The sequence below is a fragment of the Neopelma chrysocephalum genome, unplaced genomic scaffold (assembly GCF_003984885.1).
Source record: "Neopelma chrysocephalum unplaced genomic scaffold, ASM398488v2 Primary Assembly neopelma1_65, whole genome shotgun sequence".
NCBI lineage: Eukaryota > Metazoa > Chordata > Aves > Passeriformes > Pipridae > Neopelma > Neopelma chrysocephalum.
Genome location: NW_020897722.1, coordinates 1,531,991 through 1,548,945, shown reverse-complemented (window position 1 = coordinate 1,548,945; position 16,955 = coordinate 1,531,991). Strand labels below are relative to the sequence as shown.

The 16,955-nt window shown below is 45.9% G+C and overlaps 1 protein-coding gene and 1 long non-coding RNA gene across 5 annotated transcripts in view; one reads left to right on the top strand and one right to left on the bottom strand.

Annotated features, from left to right (window-relative positions):
* LOC113967825 overlaps nt 1-16,955 on the bottom strand; it is a 41,075-nt gene that overhangs the window by 12,337 nt on the left and 11,783 nt on the right. Inside the window, exons 3-4 of one of the 2 annotated variants that reach the window (XR_003534295.1) lie at nt 8,139-8,276; nt 7,221-7,534 (exon numbers count right to left, since the gene is read on the bottom strand). The exons of the other annotated variant lie outside the window; for it this stretch is intronic. This is a non-coding gene — a long non-coding RNA (uncharacterized LOC113967825). Of the gene's footprint in view, nt 1-7,220; nt 7,535-8,138; nt 8,277-16,955 lie in introns of those variants that run through there. 2 annotated transcript variants of the gene reach the window in all.
* The window catches only part of GSG1L (GSG1 like), a 56,371-nt gene that overhangs the window by 36,054 nt on the left and 3,362 nt on the right, over nt 1-16,955 (top strand). For 2 of the 3 annotated variants that reach the window (XM_027683762.1, XM_027683761.1), the window contains exons 4-5: nt 1,297-1,408; nt 5,965-6,132. In XM_027683762.1, the coding sequence (XP_027539563.1) occupies nt 1,297-1,408; nt 5,965-6,132 (280 nt within the window). Of the gene's footprint in view, nt 1-1,296; nt 1,409-5,964; nt 6,133-11,283; nt 11,352-11,913; nt 13,570-16,955 lie in introns of all 3 variants that reach the window. The other variant, XR_003534292.1, reaches the window with a different exon arrangement.

Sequence of the window (16,955 nt, the reverse complement as noted above, 5' to 3'; positions counted from 1 at the left end):
AACACAAACATGACATTCCCACACTTCCCTCCTCCAGAGCTGCCCTGAATCATCCACGTCCGGAGAGACTAATGAAGTGCTTTAGACTCTGTAAAGGAGCAGGAAAGAAGAGCCAAAATTTGGGTATGGGGGTGTGGGAAATCAGGATCTTCCACGTGTAGGAAGGGCAACCATGGAAAAAATAGTGGTCAGAGATAAAAATGGATGCTGACTTTGGTTAAGGTGCAAAGTGTAACGGGAGACCTCACTGTACCCATTGTGGCAGAACATCAGTATTTCTTAGTGCCTTGAATTGCCACTGCAGCACAAGAGGCTTTTTGACATCTGTAGGTCCAAGGACTATTTGGGATGTGATGACCCTGCCCCCTTTCTTTAGCTGACTGCCTGAACCCACACTTTGCTGAGCTCAGTGGGGAGCATCGCTCTGCACTGCCCGGGTACTAAGGCAGGAACATCCCAAATTGTTGTAGCCAGAAAACCCTCCAAGCATCAGAGCTGCTCCTCTGCTTGAAAAGTGGGGTTTGATTTTCCCCAGAGAGATGTCTAAACGTAAAGCTCAGGCAGTTTTTTCTGCTTAAGCTGCAGAAGCAGCTCAGTGGCAGAGCTAACTCAGGCCACCCTGTGATTTAACTGCAGGCCTGTTCTTTAACATCACAGAGGCTGCAGTGTCTAACACATTGTCTAATCTTCACCCAGTTGCAGTTCTCTCAGCACACTATAACAGTGTCACAAAAGCATCACCAACACTGTACCATCAAAAGTATCCCCCTGGTGTCCTCTTACCACACATCATCAGGAGCGCTGAGCTCCCCTAACTTCCTTGTGTAACTTCCAAGTGTTTTATAAGTGTTCAAACTCATGAATCTTAGCAACTGGTGAGACAAAATATGGTAGTTTGGCATTAACACATTCAGTCTGCATTGCCTACAGAAGCCTCTCTCCTCATTCCCTCACCTGAGGCCTGTCTGTGATGGGCTAAGTGAGATAACTGGTGGGTGGCACACCCCTGGTGTGCAGCAGCAGGGTTGGTGGTGCTGCTAATAGTGCAACATTTTCTTCAACGATTTTCTTTCTCTGACTCCTCTTTTAATTGAGAATTCAGTATGATGTAAAATAACGAGCTCTCAGTCACATCTTTCCTCTGCCCATGCAGCTCCCTCCTCCACAGCAGAACAGGAGGCATAAAAGTACAACAAAGACTTTTTCGGAGCTCTCAAAGCACCTCCAGCAGTAACTATCTCATGAATTGTAACAAACATTAGCACAAAAATTCCTGTTATGATCCCTGCTTCCCAGGTCTCTTGGGGATGGTGGCACACATGATGTACACTCAAGTTTTCCAAGTGACAGTCAGCCTTGGGCCAGAGGACTGGCGACCACATTCATGGGACTATGGATGGTCCTTCTGGTAAGTGTCACCTGCTTTTCTTTGAGTTGTTCCATCGGTCTGTTGGGAGATTGTACGTATCACCTCCAATTGCCAGGAACGTGCATGTGAATTCCCAGCTCCCAAAGTGCCAGGAGAAGCACAAACCCCCAGGGCCGTGCAGTTCTCGAGGTGTGGAGGACAGATATCGGCGGCTGTGCAGCAGCAGCTGTGCCTATCAGCAGGTACAGAGCATTTGTAAATAAACAGCACCCACAATTACCAACACAGATTGAGCACTCTCATTAAAGTTCAATTTAGGTACATAATTGCCATGGCATTTCAGAGACTTTTAGCTCTTTTTTTTTTGGTTTTTAATTAATGTCTCAGTTGAACCTTACGGTGCAGCTTTTAACTCAACTGCAGAGGAAGGAGCAGCGCTGCTGGCACGGTGATACTTCCCTGCAGATCCTGAGGAGATGGCTTGGGAAAATGGACTTGGCTTTTTTTTTTTTACCTTTCCCATCTATCTTTTAAAAATCACATAAAAATAATTTGGCCAAGATACATCGACTGTGTTATGTTGCTTGCAAGTTTATAAGAAGCTTAACAAGAAGAGGAGGCTGTGGAGAATAAAAATACCTGCAAACAACATCACCATTCCTCTAGAGGCATCAGCTTCTTTGGATGGATAGGGAAAATACTTTCTTTTTGTCATTTCTAAATATAGTACATTATTTTCTTTCCATCTCAAAGCAGAGACAACAACCTTTGCTAACACCAATAAATAAATACAAATACTTATGCACAGCACTGCAGGGGATTATTAGTCTTTCCTTCTCCCCTCTTTATTCTGTGTTTCATGGGAGGAGTTACCAACATTTTAGCAATATGTTACAAAATATAAATCACATTATATTTAAAATACAGTTTATTTTGTGTCTTAATAATGAATATTTATTGCATGTGATGATAAACTTATAAATACACTGCATTCATATATTTATAATATTTATATTAATATTTATTAAAAACTGTCATAATAATTGTATAATTTTCAATATATTTAAATAATAAGGCATATTTGTCTTCAGTAATCTATTTAGCAATTTACTGCAATACTCAAAATTCAGAATGTTGTTAAATGTCTGGAATGATAAACACTCATTAGATTATTCTCCTTCATCTTGTTCTAGCCAAGAACCCCCATGTCTCAGAGCTGGTGGGTCCCACAGGGCATTCTGAGCTCTCCCTGGACCCACTCATCCCACCCACGCTCCAAGCCAGCTGCTGGGAGCCCAGTGTCCCACGGGGATGGAGCTGGAAGCTCTGGCTGCTGTCCAGATCCCAGCCCTGTCCCAGAGCAGCTGCTGCAGCCTCTCCCTCTCTCTCCCCAGGCAGACACAGATTTAAGGGCCAGGACTGCCCCTGGGTCAGGCCTCACTGTGGAGGACTCTGGAGATGCCCACAGGCAGGCAAATATGTGAGAGCAACCTCCTCTCTCCCCATATTCCTGAGGTGGGACCTCAGCTTCCCTCCTCACAGTGACTGTGGGGTCACAGCTGAGCTCCACTCCTGCTCTTGCAGTCACAAAACATCTCCTCAGATTTGGTGGTCTCCTTCCCTCCCCTGATACCTTCCAAGGCAAGGCATTTATCTGTGCAGGATGTAGGGCAAACACAGCTCAGCCACAGATGCCTGGGAGCATTTTCAGCCTGCAGAGGTGCTCAGCAGCCTGAGGGAGACCATAGGGTCTCTCACACCGTGCCGGTGACGGATATCAGACCTGGAAAAGGGAGGTTGGGAAGTCAAATGCAGTAAAAAGAAGGCTTCTCCCTTCCAGCTAACACTAAGCCACCACTGATTTACAGACCAGAGAGCTACAACCTCCCCTGGCATCACCCAGACTTAAACACCTTCTTTAAGAAGGGTTGATAAGAAATGCCCACCCAGCCTGGTGGAGTTTGAAAACATGTAGGAATTAATTTTTGCTCCATCTGGCTTCTAGTGATGTCCTGAAACAGGAGTTTTCAGTACCCCTGGACCAGTAATGCGACCACCAGCATTATTTCCAGCCTGCTGCAAACGTCCCACTGCAGCACCTGGTTACAGGACCTGTCAGAGCCCAGAGGACTGGAACAGCACTGACAAGTGGGGCCAGGGAACATTGTCCCCATGGCCAAGAGCCAAAGGATCTTGGGGATCCAGACTGCCATCCCTTTCCCAAGTGCCAGTGGGGAAACTAACTTTTCTCTGACTCTCTTTCCCCTCTATTGAAAGAGAATGATAAAAAAATGCTTCTCCTTAAAATGAGGAAGAACTGCTTGTGATCTACACAGATGTCCCAAAATTGAAAATGCACTGCTTGCTTCCCGTTATCCTGCCCCATTCCCAAGCCATTGGGAAAGCCTGGAGGTTGGTCTGTGCTCTGGCACAAGCCGGGAGTGGGCCAGGGGATTCTCCTGGCAGGGGGTTTCTCTGAGGATCAGTGGATGTTCAAGTTCAGCCCCTGTAAAGAAAATAAATATAAAAAACTCGAGGTGTTTGAGCCACAGAGGAACTTGAGAGCCCAGCCCTGAGCTCAGCTGCCAGAGGCACCCCACCACATCTGGGACACAGCTGGCAGGGAGGGGCACTGCTGTCAAAGAGGTCTTCACCTAAGGCAGGGTGTAACTCTTACAGCTGGGGAACCACTCTTTACACCTCAAAATAAATAACTTTTAACCGAGGTCCATAAAACCTAAACCAGATCCATCATAATTGCCTAATTATCATGATTTACCAAACGCCAGACATGAAGAGTCTTCACTCTGTATTTCCTTCTCTGAACTTTTCAGCATTTCTGAGTGCATGATTAGAAATCATCAGAAACTTCAAAAAAGGAAAATTTTCCTCCAAATGTCATTCCCCAGGCACAGTAAAGCATGTGGTTTTCGCTGGCTTCTTCCTGGGTACTGCTTAGGAGCCCAGCTGGAAATGTTTGCAGCTGTTGGAGCTTTTCCACACACTCCATGTAGGAGGAGGACACATGCCAGGACGGGAAGACACTGTGCCTGAACAATCACACCTAGCACGAGTTCCCTTTCCACTTCTTCACCCAACCATGGGAAACCTGAGGGAACTTTGTCACCCCAGGGGTCACTACATTTCCTTCTCATTTGGTTGCATCTGGCAAATGGGTCCAAAAATGACAAGGAAAGAGCTGCCTCCACACGTCTCATTGCCTTGGGAGTCCCTGAAGGACTTGGTAGGAGCTGAATTTTGAAATCATTGAAATGAGCCATTTCTGTTTTCTTGTGCCATTTCTCCCCTAGATTTTTTTTTTCAGTTCATGAATATGTGTTGTTTTTCAAGTTTTGTCTAATTTAAAATGAGAAGCTGCTTCCTTGTCTGCAGGTCCTTTGCAGAATGGGAAAACAGCTCATGCTGAGAGCAGTGTTGACAATACGTGTTTATAAGATAATGCTGCTGGGGCTGTATTCTTTCTGCTCTGCATAATTCAGACCCATTTATTATAGAAAAGGTGAAAAAAGCAGCAGGTAAAGTGTGTCACTGTCACAGATGATGAAGTTAATCCGAGTTAGTTAGGAAGCCACTGTGAACTCTGTGTAGCCAGAGTTGATGGGCTGAATGTGAGAGTCAAGGGGAGCCAGAAGACAGAGAAACTCTGCAGACAAAAGGAGGAACTCAGTGTCTTTTTTTATAGCCCCATTTCATGCTCAAAAAGCATCTTAACTCCTTGAGGCCATGAGTCCCTCCCAGCCCCATCTGAACTTGAGGTCAGTGAGGTGCAGGGAGGGCAGAAGAACCTGAGGGGAAACCCTGTCCTCAGGCAGGGAACAGAGCAGCTCCCAGATGACTCTCCTTGCCAGGAGACCCAGCACAACACTTGTTTAACTTGGTCTAGTCATTTTTTTCTTCCATTTTCCTTCTCCCTCTGTCTCCTCGTGCTCCTGGTTGGTACTTGCAGGTGTCCTGCCCCTGGCTGACCAAGGCACTGCCTACACACTGGGAGGGTCAGTCAGGAAAGCCTCAGGTTGGGTCTCTCCACAAAATGCAGATATCAGAGACGAAATATAAGCCAGAAATGCTATAAATGTCCAGGAAAGAAAGAATTACAGTATTTTGGTGAAGGTATAAAAACCAGATTAGGAACCATCCCTGCAGTAGCACTGTGCAGTCAGTGTCCCATGGATGCTGGAGAACTTCCACTGCTCTGAAAGACATGATCTATGGGCCATTACTCCTTCCAGGAGTATATGGATTTTAGCACTTGTCTGCAAGGCTCTGAGACATTTCAGAGGGAAATAAGGAGATGTTTGGCTCTTCTGTCAGAGAGCACCCAGTGTTCACATTAACACTGTGCCATCTGGTTCTCCATGGGGTGGGGGTTGTGCCCAGCCCCTCTCCCAACCTCCTGCCTGCACCTTGAGCACGAGCCACAGGTCATTTGAGGTGAGACGAGAAGAATGGGTTTGTCACCTCTGACTTCCCTGCCTGGTCTCATGCTGTGTATGTGTCTGTGTCTCTTGGCATCAGAAATATAACATGAGCTGCTGTGCTAACCCAGCTCTGCCTGCTGGTTTGTCTCCCCACAGTCTGGCCTGGGGCTCTTTCACCTGCTGCATGGCAGCCTCTGTCACCACCCTCAACTCCTACACTAAGACTGTCATCGAGTTCAGACACAAGCGCAAAATCTTCGAGCAGGGCTTTCGAGAAGAGCAGAACTTCCTAGACCAGGAAGCCATCAAGTACTTCAGAGAAAGGTCAGTCACTCCATCAGGGGAGGTTTTCATGGGCTCTGCTAGTCCCAGAAAATGCAGGCTGTCACCCACTGCAGCACATGTGGGTGAAGTCTCCGAGATACCTTGAGAAGGTGTGTGTTAAACCCAAAAGGTTCTCCTTGGTTTGTTTTTTCATAAGTTTTGTGATGTCCCAGTGCCTGCCCTCTCTTATATACTCATTAAACACAAGACTGACAAGTCCTTACCACATGCATCCAATTCATAGGGATTCACAAGAAGCTGTGCTGCCAATGTAAGCTGATTTTCCCTCTTTGGAAAGGTAAAATTGTGGGGATGCAACAAATGTGACAGCCATCACTTCTCAGCACATGAAATAGGCACCTCCCAATAATCCCAACAGCTTCTGAGGCACTTTCCAGCCACCACTAGGCCACTTTGGAGCTCCCATTTTCCACAGTCACATGCCTAAAACCCATCCCTGTCTCCTCCACACAACCCATGCTCTGGAGCTGCTCCACACAAGTACAGCGTGTACATGACAAGGCACTGCAGAAACACCCACACAGTGCCACCCACAGTGCCACCAGGGGCTTGGAGGCACCCAGAGTCCTGTCTGAGCCCCAGAGATGCTCTGTCTCTCTGCCCATCACCACACCCTGCCCCACGCACTCGCAGCTGGCCCTTGTGGCTGCTCTGGGACATTTGTCACCCTCATCCTGTGGTGAGAGACTTAAGGCTGTGGAATGTGAAGAACACACAAACCTGGACCTCACAAAGCAGGGAAGGTGTGATGGGCTCCAGGTTTTGTACCTTCATAGAACGAGAAGCTGATCAGTGCAGCAAACCCTCACCAGCAGTTTATTGCTTGAAGTAATGTAAAGATATTTTGGGGACAGAAGGCACAAGGATCTATTCCTGTTTTTCTGACCAGTGTGGCAGTTTCTCGCTGGTGGAAGGGGAGAGAAGGTTTGCAATGATCAGCATTTCAGCAGCAAAGTGAGGATCTCTTCTGAGAGACAACTAGAGACCTTCCGTGCTTATTATTTTGTCTTGGTTATCCTGTTGTTTGTTAGTCTGTTGTTACAGTTATTCCTCTGCTAACTTCCAAGATTTCACTCTACCTTTCAAACAGTCTGGAAGGAAGAGAGAAATGATCCAAACAACCGTGGTTTGCCTAATTTTGCATTTGAAGACGACAGTGAATCCTAAAAAATTCTCTGTATGAGAAAAAAAAAGCCCAAACTCAGTGAAGAGGAAGGGGTCACCATGTGCCTCAGGAGAAATCAGCACCCAGGGAGGGAAAACAGACAAATTATTGAAGTGAGAATTACAGATTAGAGCCCAGAAGAATTATAAGGAACAACATGTTGACTTACATTGAGATATGCTAAGGAAATTTGATAAAGTACCACTACTGACCCTTCTGGAACAGTAAATAGAAAAAAAAACATCAGTAGCCTAGAGGATAATAACTTTTTCTTTCACATGGGTGTTGTGGGTTTGATTTTGATTCCTCTTGCCCTCACCATATGACACAATTTCGCCCCCAGCAATTCACTCCTTGGCCACATCCCCCCAGCCCTTCCACACACACTTGGCACACACAGCTCAAGCATGTGGTGTTCCCAAACTTCATGATTATGACTTTCTTTTTTTATATCACATTATTTTAATTGTTGTATCTGAATACATAATAGGAAGCCCAGAGTCAGTGTTACCATGGGATCATTCTGGAAGTTTAAAGCTGTGCAGCAATATACCAAATTTTTTTTAAAGTCATCAGATTCATGATCAGCTTCACTGGTGTGACCTGGGAATACTTGGACACTACAGGGGGTCCAGGGATCGTCCAGCAACACCCTGTTGCTACATGCTGTGGGTGCCCACAGTCCCACACAACTTCCCTTAGCTCCCATCTGCCTTTGCACAAATAGAAAATAAAATAAGTTCTCTTTCCTTCCTGTGCATATACCCAGGGATACTTCACATTCCCTCCTACTCCTCCACCTCCATGTTCCTTTTCATACCTCATGAATAAAACCCTCCAGCCTTTCTTCCTTCCAGTTACTTTGTACATACCATCACCCTTTTTGCACGTTCCTTTGCCTCAGTGCACATCCAGCACCCCGTGTGCACACACATCCAACCTCTGTTTTGGATGGACTCTGTGCAACAGGAAAGTTAAAGCATGATTATCATTGTAGTTATCATTATTCCCAACAGCCACATTTCTCATCTGGGAGACAGGGAAGAAAAGTGTGAGCTCCATTTTGCCTGTTACAAGTTTTTTGTTGGCATGTTCTTCTACAGGCCCCTGCTCCCAGAGAAGAAATTTGCTTTATGAAAAGTACTGACAGTAAAACAGTGCTAATCTTGCAAATGCTTTCTCGAACATAATCTCATTGTATTGCACTTAATTTTAATTGTATGCAGCTTACGAGTTACGAACAGAGACAGCCAAATTCTTTGCCTGCCTGCACCCCAAGGACACAGGCTCTGTCTCTCCACAGCCAAACATCCCCTTATTCCTATCACTGGGAAAACGTTTAAACAGCTGCAGAAAAATCAAAGATTCATAGTGTTATATGCAACAATCATTTCCTTCCCAGGCCTGGGAGACTTCAAAAAGTCAAGACAAAAGAGACACTGTAGTTCACACCATAAAATCAAAAGATATTAGAGCTCTTCAGATATAACAGGTACAATAGCCTTCAGGGTAACTCTGAGAAATTAAACAGGCCAATTATACAGACTTGGAGGGATTATTCATGCATTAAGTGTTCTATAAAATGATCAGAATTACCTACAATATGTCAGCTTTCAGTCTTTGTCCTTTTATTGCTTGTCCTTTTTTGCCGTTTTTCCTTTGAACTGAATATTTGTCTAAAACTTTTTCTCACCTTTTTCAGCTTTTTTAGTTTATTAGGTGTCGGTTCTTAATAAGTCTCTCTCTTCCTTCCCTCTCAGTTTCTCTTTCTGCCCTGTTTCACATGAATGCTCTTTGCCCATATGGGCTTGATCACAGTCCCTTGTCTATGGTTCACCCCCAGCTGGCAGAGGAGGAACCCTCACATACCTCTCTGCTTTCTTTGCTCTAAGGATCCCTCCAGATAAGCCAAAGGGACAAGGAAAATTCATTTTCTCCTACATAGACTGATAATCTGTGACAATCAGCTGAAGGAATGTCAACGTGCCAGACCTTCTCCTCCTCCCCTGCCCAGCTGTTTAGTAGCTGTGGCTGTTTTAGCAGCTTTGTCCATATGGCTGTGTAATAATTAAGACACATTCACAAAAATTCTGCTCATTTAGACCAACTGGCTACACCAACACTATAATCACATCCATTCAGGCAAGGGCCAGCACAGCCAGGTTATTCACATGGAATGTCTTTTCCTAAATTTGTCCTCAGTTTCTTACCTTCCTTTTTTCTTATATTAAAAAACCCCTTTCAGCCACTCGCCTCCGACTTTCCCTGCTCCCAGAATTCTGGTGGACTTTGATTTCAGGTAAAGAATGCAAACTTCCCTCTCTGCTTCTTTGGTGTGCTGGGGGCAGAAGGTGCAGGTGGGGCAGATGGAGACCCCGGGCAAGAGTTACAGCTGCTGGAACAGGGACAGTTGTAGCTACAGGGAGGAAGATCTGGGGCAAGGGAATATCCAGGCTTGGGGTGAAGGTATGTGAGGCCTGGGGTGAGGGACAAAAGGCCTGAAAGGGTGGAAATCAAGTCCAAGGAAGCTCCTCATGCAGAGCTAGTCACTGCCTCAAGAAAGGAATAAAAGGTTAGCAAAGTGATAGGAGTAAAGTCGGATTACCCATGGCCCTCTTTTAATGATGACAAGAGGAGAGAGTAGCAACTTTTGGATGTGCATCCATGTGCAGGAGGCCAGAGGTGCTGAGTCCAATGGAACTGAAGCCACTGCAGAGGATAACCCACCCTGGCACTGGTGGGAGAGGGGACCCTAGAGATCAGCACAGCCCTGTCTCCAGTCTGGTATCCAGCCTTTTTGCTCCCTGTGAAGCAAATCTCACTGACTAGGTGCTGTTAAACCAACACACAAATTTAGCAAGTAAATCTGGAGGATTCAGCCTTCCCCAGCTCAGCCATCCGTAGCACAGCATTTGCCAGCTTGCAGCTGTCCATCAACGCCCATTGTGGCATTACAGCTGATTTCACAACATTTTTCTTGCTGACTGAGCCCTTACTCTGATCTGCAAAACCAACCCAACGTCAGGCAGATGCTGCTGGTGAAATTCTGGAGTGAGCTGAGTTCAAACTGCCATTGATACCAGTGCAGACAAAATGTCCCTGCAGGGACAGAAAATGTGGTTTTGAAGTGCTGGGAGCAGTTTGAGTCAGATGGCAGGACCAAAGCTATTGCAGAGATAATAAATCAGGACCATTCCCAACACTATGAGAATCAGAACTTTTCAAACCATCCTTCACACACTCTATTTTGTCTTTTTTTGTACATTTCTGTAATGTATCATACTCACAGCTTGCTTCCTCTAACTCCATTGTCCTCATGTAAGATGTGCAGATCATATTAATGCTTTCCAAAGACATGCCAACCTTTTGCTCTGATTTCCTGCTTGGTCACCCAGATAAGAGGTTTTCAGTACTGACCCAGTGTCCCTGCCATTCACAGAGTCAGTACCTTTTCCTACAGACATCAGATTTTCCAGTCTTACTATTCCCCTTTCATTAGCACACGGGGATGAGTGTAACCTTCTGCCTTGGATTTATTCTGTACTTTATTCTGCAACACAAAAAGGTTTATCCACAGAGTTGTTCCTTCTGGAAAATTGCATGGACTGGCAGTAAAATGATGTAGCAGTAGCAACACACCCCCTTCCAACACACACCTACTGCACAATGCTGTCGGTCCCTGACACTCAGATCCATCCTGAGGAGTGAAAGAGTGGGAGAGACACAGCCCTGAGCCCCTCATTTCTATTCCCCATGGCCTCTTTACATGAGCTGTCCCTAAGAGGGGCAAAGCCAGTGGAACTGAGTCCTTCCTGAGACCATTGGGATCTCCATAACGGGCCTGGTTGTGGATGGAGGAGCCCAGGTGTGTTGTGCTCTTACTGGTTTTCACCCTTCCATTTCTGTATATGTGGGAGCAGCCTTTGTTTCTGTTAAAGGTGCTACTTCTATATTCTCTTTTCCAGGGCTGAGGAGGAGAGGGCTGAGGCTGGGGACCTGAGGTTACAGTGCCTCCATAGCTGCTCCCCAAATAGTAAGTGACCATGGCTCGAGTGTGTCCGATACACAGTGGCTTGTCCTGTCCCCACGCTGGCTCCCTGGGGCTCAGGATGAGGCTTGGATTAGGAAGCTGGGGAAACAGAGGTTTGTTACTCTCCCAGACAGCATTGCCCAAGTGATAATCAACCAGCTCATGAACAGTGCAAAATCCTCCACCGTTCAATTTAGGATGTGCACATATCCTATAATTTTGTGTTATCTCAAGAAGCTGTGACTTCATAGTAGTTTAAAAATATGCTCTAATTTACACCTGTATAACTTTCATTATCACTACCTTTTTTCATCTATATTTATCACCAATTCATGATGATGCATGCTATTGAATATAAAAATGATTGAAAGCAGCTTTGGTAGACAATAACTTAGTATAATTAATGCCATTTCTTGCAGTTTCTCAGAAAATTGCTATGCTTTCATTCAGCCTTTGCAAAAGCTCTTGCTTTAAACTATGGGAATCAGTGGTTCAATGTACAGAGCAATGTTGGAGCACGGCTCCTGCCCTGCTCTGAATACTATACTTTTTCTTTACTCTCCAGGAAAGATGTGTGCAGTTTCATGCATCTATTTCCTTGGAAAGAAAGCAAGTGATCCTTCACTCAGCGGGAGGGAGACTTGGGACAGTGACTTGCTGACTCTGCGCTCTTAAAATTTGGAAAACCTCCTGGCATTTTGCTGCCTCTGTCTTGCTGAGATGCACATCTCAGCCACGTACTCGTGGAAGCTTGGTGTCTGTCACCCTAATCACTGAGGGTCCTGATCCCTCCCCCAGACCTGCTGGAACTGCTCTCCAGTCCCATGTCACTGCAGGTGGTCTCCCCACAGGCATGATAGTGCTGGCACTGCTCTCCAGCTCGGTTTGTCATCAGCTCACTTGGTAACTCCTGCTCCTTGAAAATGCCATGTCAGTTATGGACTTTTCCACAGGCAGGAGATCCACATCCCTCATTTTCACAGGCCTGAACATGCCTATTGGTACAAAATTGATCTGGGTCATGTTTCCTGAGAAAATTCCCCACCTGCCAAGCTCCTGGCAGGTGCTCAAGTGTGCTTTTTTATTACTGAAGCCTGTCCAAAGGTCTTTATTTCAAAGAACAAATAACAAGTCTTGACATTAGGTGTTCCAAGGAATAGGAACAAGGCTCTTGTTGGTCCTACACCCAGCCCTGCCCCAGAGCTTCAATTCTAAAGGACACAGAGCTTTACCCCCACAGTGCTGACAGCGCTGGGAAAGCAAACTGCAAAGGAGAAACCCAGTGTCAGGGTAAAGAACAGTGGCCATTCTTCAGTATTCCATCAGTCTCAGCTTCACATCTGTTACCCACTGTAACGAAATCAGATCAATATTAATGAAGTGACAGGAGTGAAGTTCTGCTCTCAGTTCACAGTTTACTTACGAATCCAATATAAGCCGCAGGATCTTCATTATTCATGCTTATTAGGGAGGAAAAAACATTAATTGCTGCTGCTCTGGATGGCACAAATCCTCACAACTCTCAGAAGAACGTCTCCTTCCTTGAACAAGTCCATCAAGCCTGCATTGACCCAAGGACTCTCCTTGATGCTGTTTCTGGCTTCACACACTCCCACTCTGTCACATCAGCCATGCAATGGGCTCGTGGCCAGCAGAGCATTGGTAAGAGCAAGAGAATGATGTGAGAAGCACTTGGCTAAAGGCAGGGCAGCCCCAGAGGTTCCCCTGGCTCCCCTGGGTACCTGGGGTCTGCTTGGATGGAAGAAGGGGACACTCAGAACAGACCAAGTCCTCACCACTGCTTGGTCACGTCAGCACCCACGTGCCACTAACAGAGCAAACACCAGCAGATCACTCTGAGCACTTTATGAACACTTCCCAGAGAGGTGATCCTGAGCCACTGGGACACCAGGATGCACCACCTGAAGTTATTCCTGCTGCTCACTTCAACCAGCGTTTCATTCCCTGGAGGACTTGCCAGCTGCCCTCACTTAGAAGTGCCCTGAGGATGTTCTGGCTGGAACCAAATGGCAGATAAGAAATATTTGCTCGTGCTCAAACATCATGACTCTTTCTGTCCTCCCACAAAGACAAACCAGGGCATCTGTCCTTGTTGAGAGGCAAGGATTTGGGGGAGTGTCGCTGAGGAGTGAAGGAGTAAAACCTTTACAGAAAAGAACACGACTGAGTGACCATAGAAGACAAATGCCATCACAGCCAGGTGATTTTGGAAGAGACAATATTAAAGTTTTTGAGCAGCCCAGGAGCACTGTGGGAGCACAGGTAGCATGAAGGGCCTTATGCCAGGGCAGGATATCAGGTTCCTCTGTTGGCAAGACTAAGCTCTCTGTTTTGAGAAGTGACCTTAAATTATAAATCTTATCGGAATCATCATCCCAGGGGAGTCTTGAACAGGACTTGAACTATCCAGTCTTGATATTTCTATATTAAGCCATTTAATGTCCATCACTAAACTATAATTTTCCTTTACCAAGGTTAAAAAAAATATTTTATTTCCTTTAAACCCCTTTGACAGGGTTTAAACTTGCCTGAGCTGGGCTAAGAACAGCACCAGGGAGCTCTAGGTATAACTTGGCATCCTCTGCTCTCACCAAGCCACCTTCCTGAGCAAACATATGGCACTGGCCCCTATACATCTGATATCCTTGGTCATGATTTCCTCATACTAAATTTAGCATTTCCACTGCAAAGCCCTAAACACTCCTAAAGTCTGTTTGCTGTCATTTTGATGTTTCAACTGTTTCCTTCAGATGTGCAGGGCTGGGAGATCTCAATGATCCAGCTGTGAACAGTCACCACACAAAAGCGAGAGAAGGAGAAATTTCACATCAGGATTTTTTTTGTTGTCGCACAGTTATTTATTGCCAAGAAATGCTCACTGTTCTTAGGCTCCAGACAGCAGCAGTACCTGATTTCAGACATCTGTATGTCCACGCCACTTCCACCCCCTCCTCCAGTGTTGTCCCACTATGAGGCATTAACAGGATGAGCCTGGAACCCACAGTGCAGATGGGAGAGGTGCAGATGGTGGATGTAGAACAAGGGGCAAGAGAGAGGCAGGAGAAATGTCACAAAGGACAAGGAGGGACAGGTGTGGTGGCAAAGCCAAAGAAGAGACAGGTAGTCCAGAGGAGCCAAGAGCTGAGCAGGAAACAGCATATTCCTACTGTCTGTGGCTAAAAGCCTTGGTGTTATCTGAGGCAGATAAACCCAGGGTTCAGGACACCAGCCTCTCTTGTAGAAAAGTGAAAGATTATTCAAAATTAATTCAGTGTCAAAAAAATAATATAGTCACTGTTTTGGCAGCGTGGGCATTTTAGGAGGGTCACCTGACAAAGAGGAGGCCTTGAAAAAGATAGTTTTATTCTCGTATCATCACCCTGTAGGCATTTCCCCTGGGTCCATCCCACAGCTCCTCTACCATCCTCCCACCCCGACTGTCTACAGCAAGATTTATGCAACCAGCCCCTCAGAGCTTCACTCTAGAGCATAGTGTAATTTTTTTCCTATTCAGACAAGTTCACCAGAAGAGCTCCAGACTTAAAACATGGTGGAAATGATTCATAAAAAAAAAGAATATCCACCGGTTGGATTTTTTTATTTTTTTTTTTATAATCGCTGGTCGCGAAGCGCCACAGAAGGAAAGTAGTGCTGGATGTGCAGGCAAGTTCCAAATGTCTCCAAATTCAGTCTGTTGCACAAGCTCAGCTGGAGAGGGCAAGGCACAGACGGCAGCCAAGGTCACTGTGACAACGGGGAACATGCTTGATATGCTGAGCAGCGCCGGGCTGGGAGGCGCAGACAACAAGGGCCTGACGCATTTGAAGTGTCGCTCAAAGTTGAGCCAAGGTTTCTCCTTGTGGAGGTACCTGACAGCTGCAACCGCTGCCTCTTTGATGTCAGCGCTGATTTCAACCCCAGGACTTGCGATTCTTTCCCGTAATTTATTCCCTCCGTGGCGATTCGCCTTCATAAAAACAGGTGGGGAAAAATCCCCCCCCGACGGAGCGCCATGGTTACGGATCCGCCATCCAGCCTGGCTGTGCTGGCAGCCACGGGAATCTCGGTCCTGTCCTCAGGCAAGCTCTTGCCCACCAGGAAATTCCAAATCAAAGGTCTCAGTTCTCTCCTCGTTTACCTCTGCTAACATCCAGACTGACATTTTCCTTTAACGTGGCTTCTTAAGCCACCAGCTCCTCTTTTTCCAGAAAAAGCATGTTGATAAAAGTAAATTCAGTCCCACGTTTAGCACGGCAGCCCATGAAAATTAAAGGGTGGAAAAGGAAAGCAAAATAAGCTGATAGTTTATAATACTTTTTTGTTTCCTCTAGTGCACAGGTGAATTGGAAAGGTTTCTTACATAAATTTCAGTGGGATTAGTTATGAAACGTGCTTTCTGTCACTCTCTGAAATTGCATCTTTCAATAAACGTTTCATCTCCTACAGCTAATCCTGGATTTATGCAAAAAAACTCCCCAAACCAACCTCCCCCCCCTTCCAAAAGTCCACCTGTCCCACACAGCTGGAGATGTGCAATGAAGTATTTCAGACTGTATATGCACCCAAATAGCCTTTCTCTTTCCTGTGCATATTATATTTCTCCCCCAAGAATGTGGGCAGGAATTGTTGCTCAGTTCACTTTCAGGTAGTTTTACATTGTGAGATATTTGAGGACAAATATATGTATCTTAAACGAAAAAAAATGTTACAACATGCATTTTTGGTTTAATTGCCTAAAAATGGGGTTTGCTCTTGTCAGAATAAAATCCCTGTGCTTTGCTACAGCAAAATAGGTTTTCCTGAATTTGGTGTTTTGTAGTGAATGCCCGAGATTCAGCTCTGATTTAAATAACCAGTAATTTTGTGTTGTCTCTGCCAGGAAACCAGTCTTTGCACTCCTCTTGGTCCTAGAGCAGCCAAATCCCAACTTTCTGAACACCACACAGCATGACCCAACATGGCCCCATCATTCCCTGCTTTCAGGAGAGACTGAGGAACAGCAGCTGAGTTTCCAAAGGCGACAGAGCACAGATGTCCAGCTCCAGGCTGCCCTCAGTCCCACTGCCTGCTCTTCCAAAGCCTGAGCTACTGATTCCCCCTTATGCAAGGAAGGGGCAGCAATTCCTCTGAGCCAAATAACACTGTTTTTCCTTTAAAAACCCTTTTATTTATGAGGGACTCTCCTGCAACAGGCCTTATAAAGTCAGTATGGAATGGGACAGCCCAGAGGCTCCTGTGGAAGAGGATGGTGAGATGGAACTCAGAGGGTAGAAAAGTGAAAGAAGGAAGAGAAATTGTGGGGGAAATAACATGTTTTCATGGTTAGGCAGAATCACAGACTACATAGTGAGGACAGGGCCCCCAAAAGGGCTCCCAGCATGTCCAGGCTGGATCAGGCTGCTTCTTTCCTTGTCCAGTTGAGTTTTGAACACTTCCAAGGATGGAGATCCCAATACATCTCTTGGCCTCTGTCCCAGTGTTTCTCACCTAGGGTGAAAAAGTTTTTCCTCATATCCAGGTGGCAATCCTGGCCTTCCAGCCCTGTTCAGCCAGTGGATAAAGGCAAGGTACTCCCAGGGACAGGTG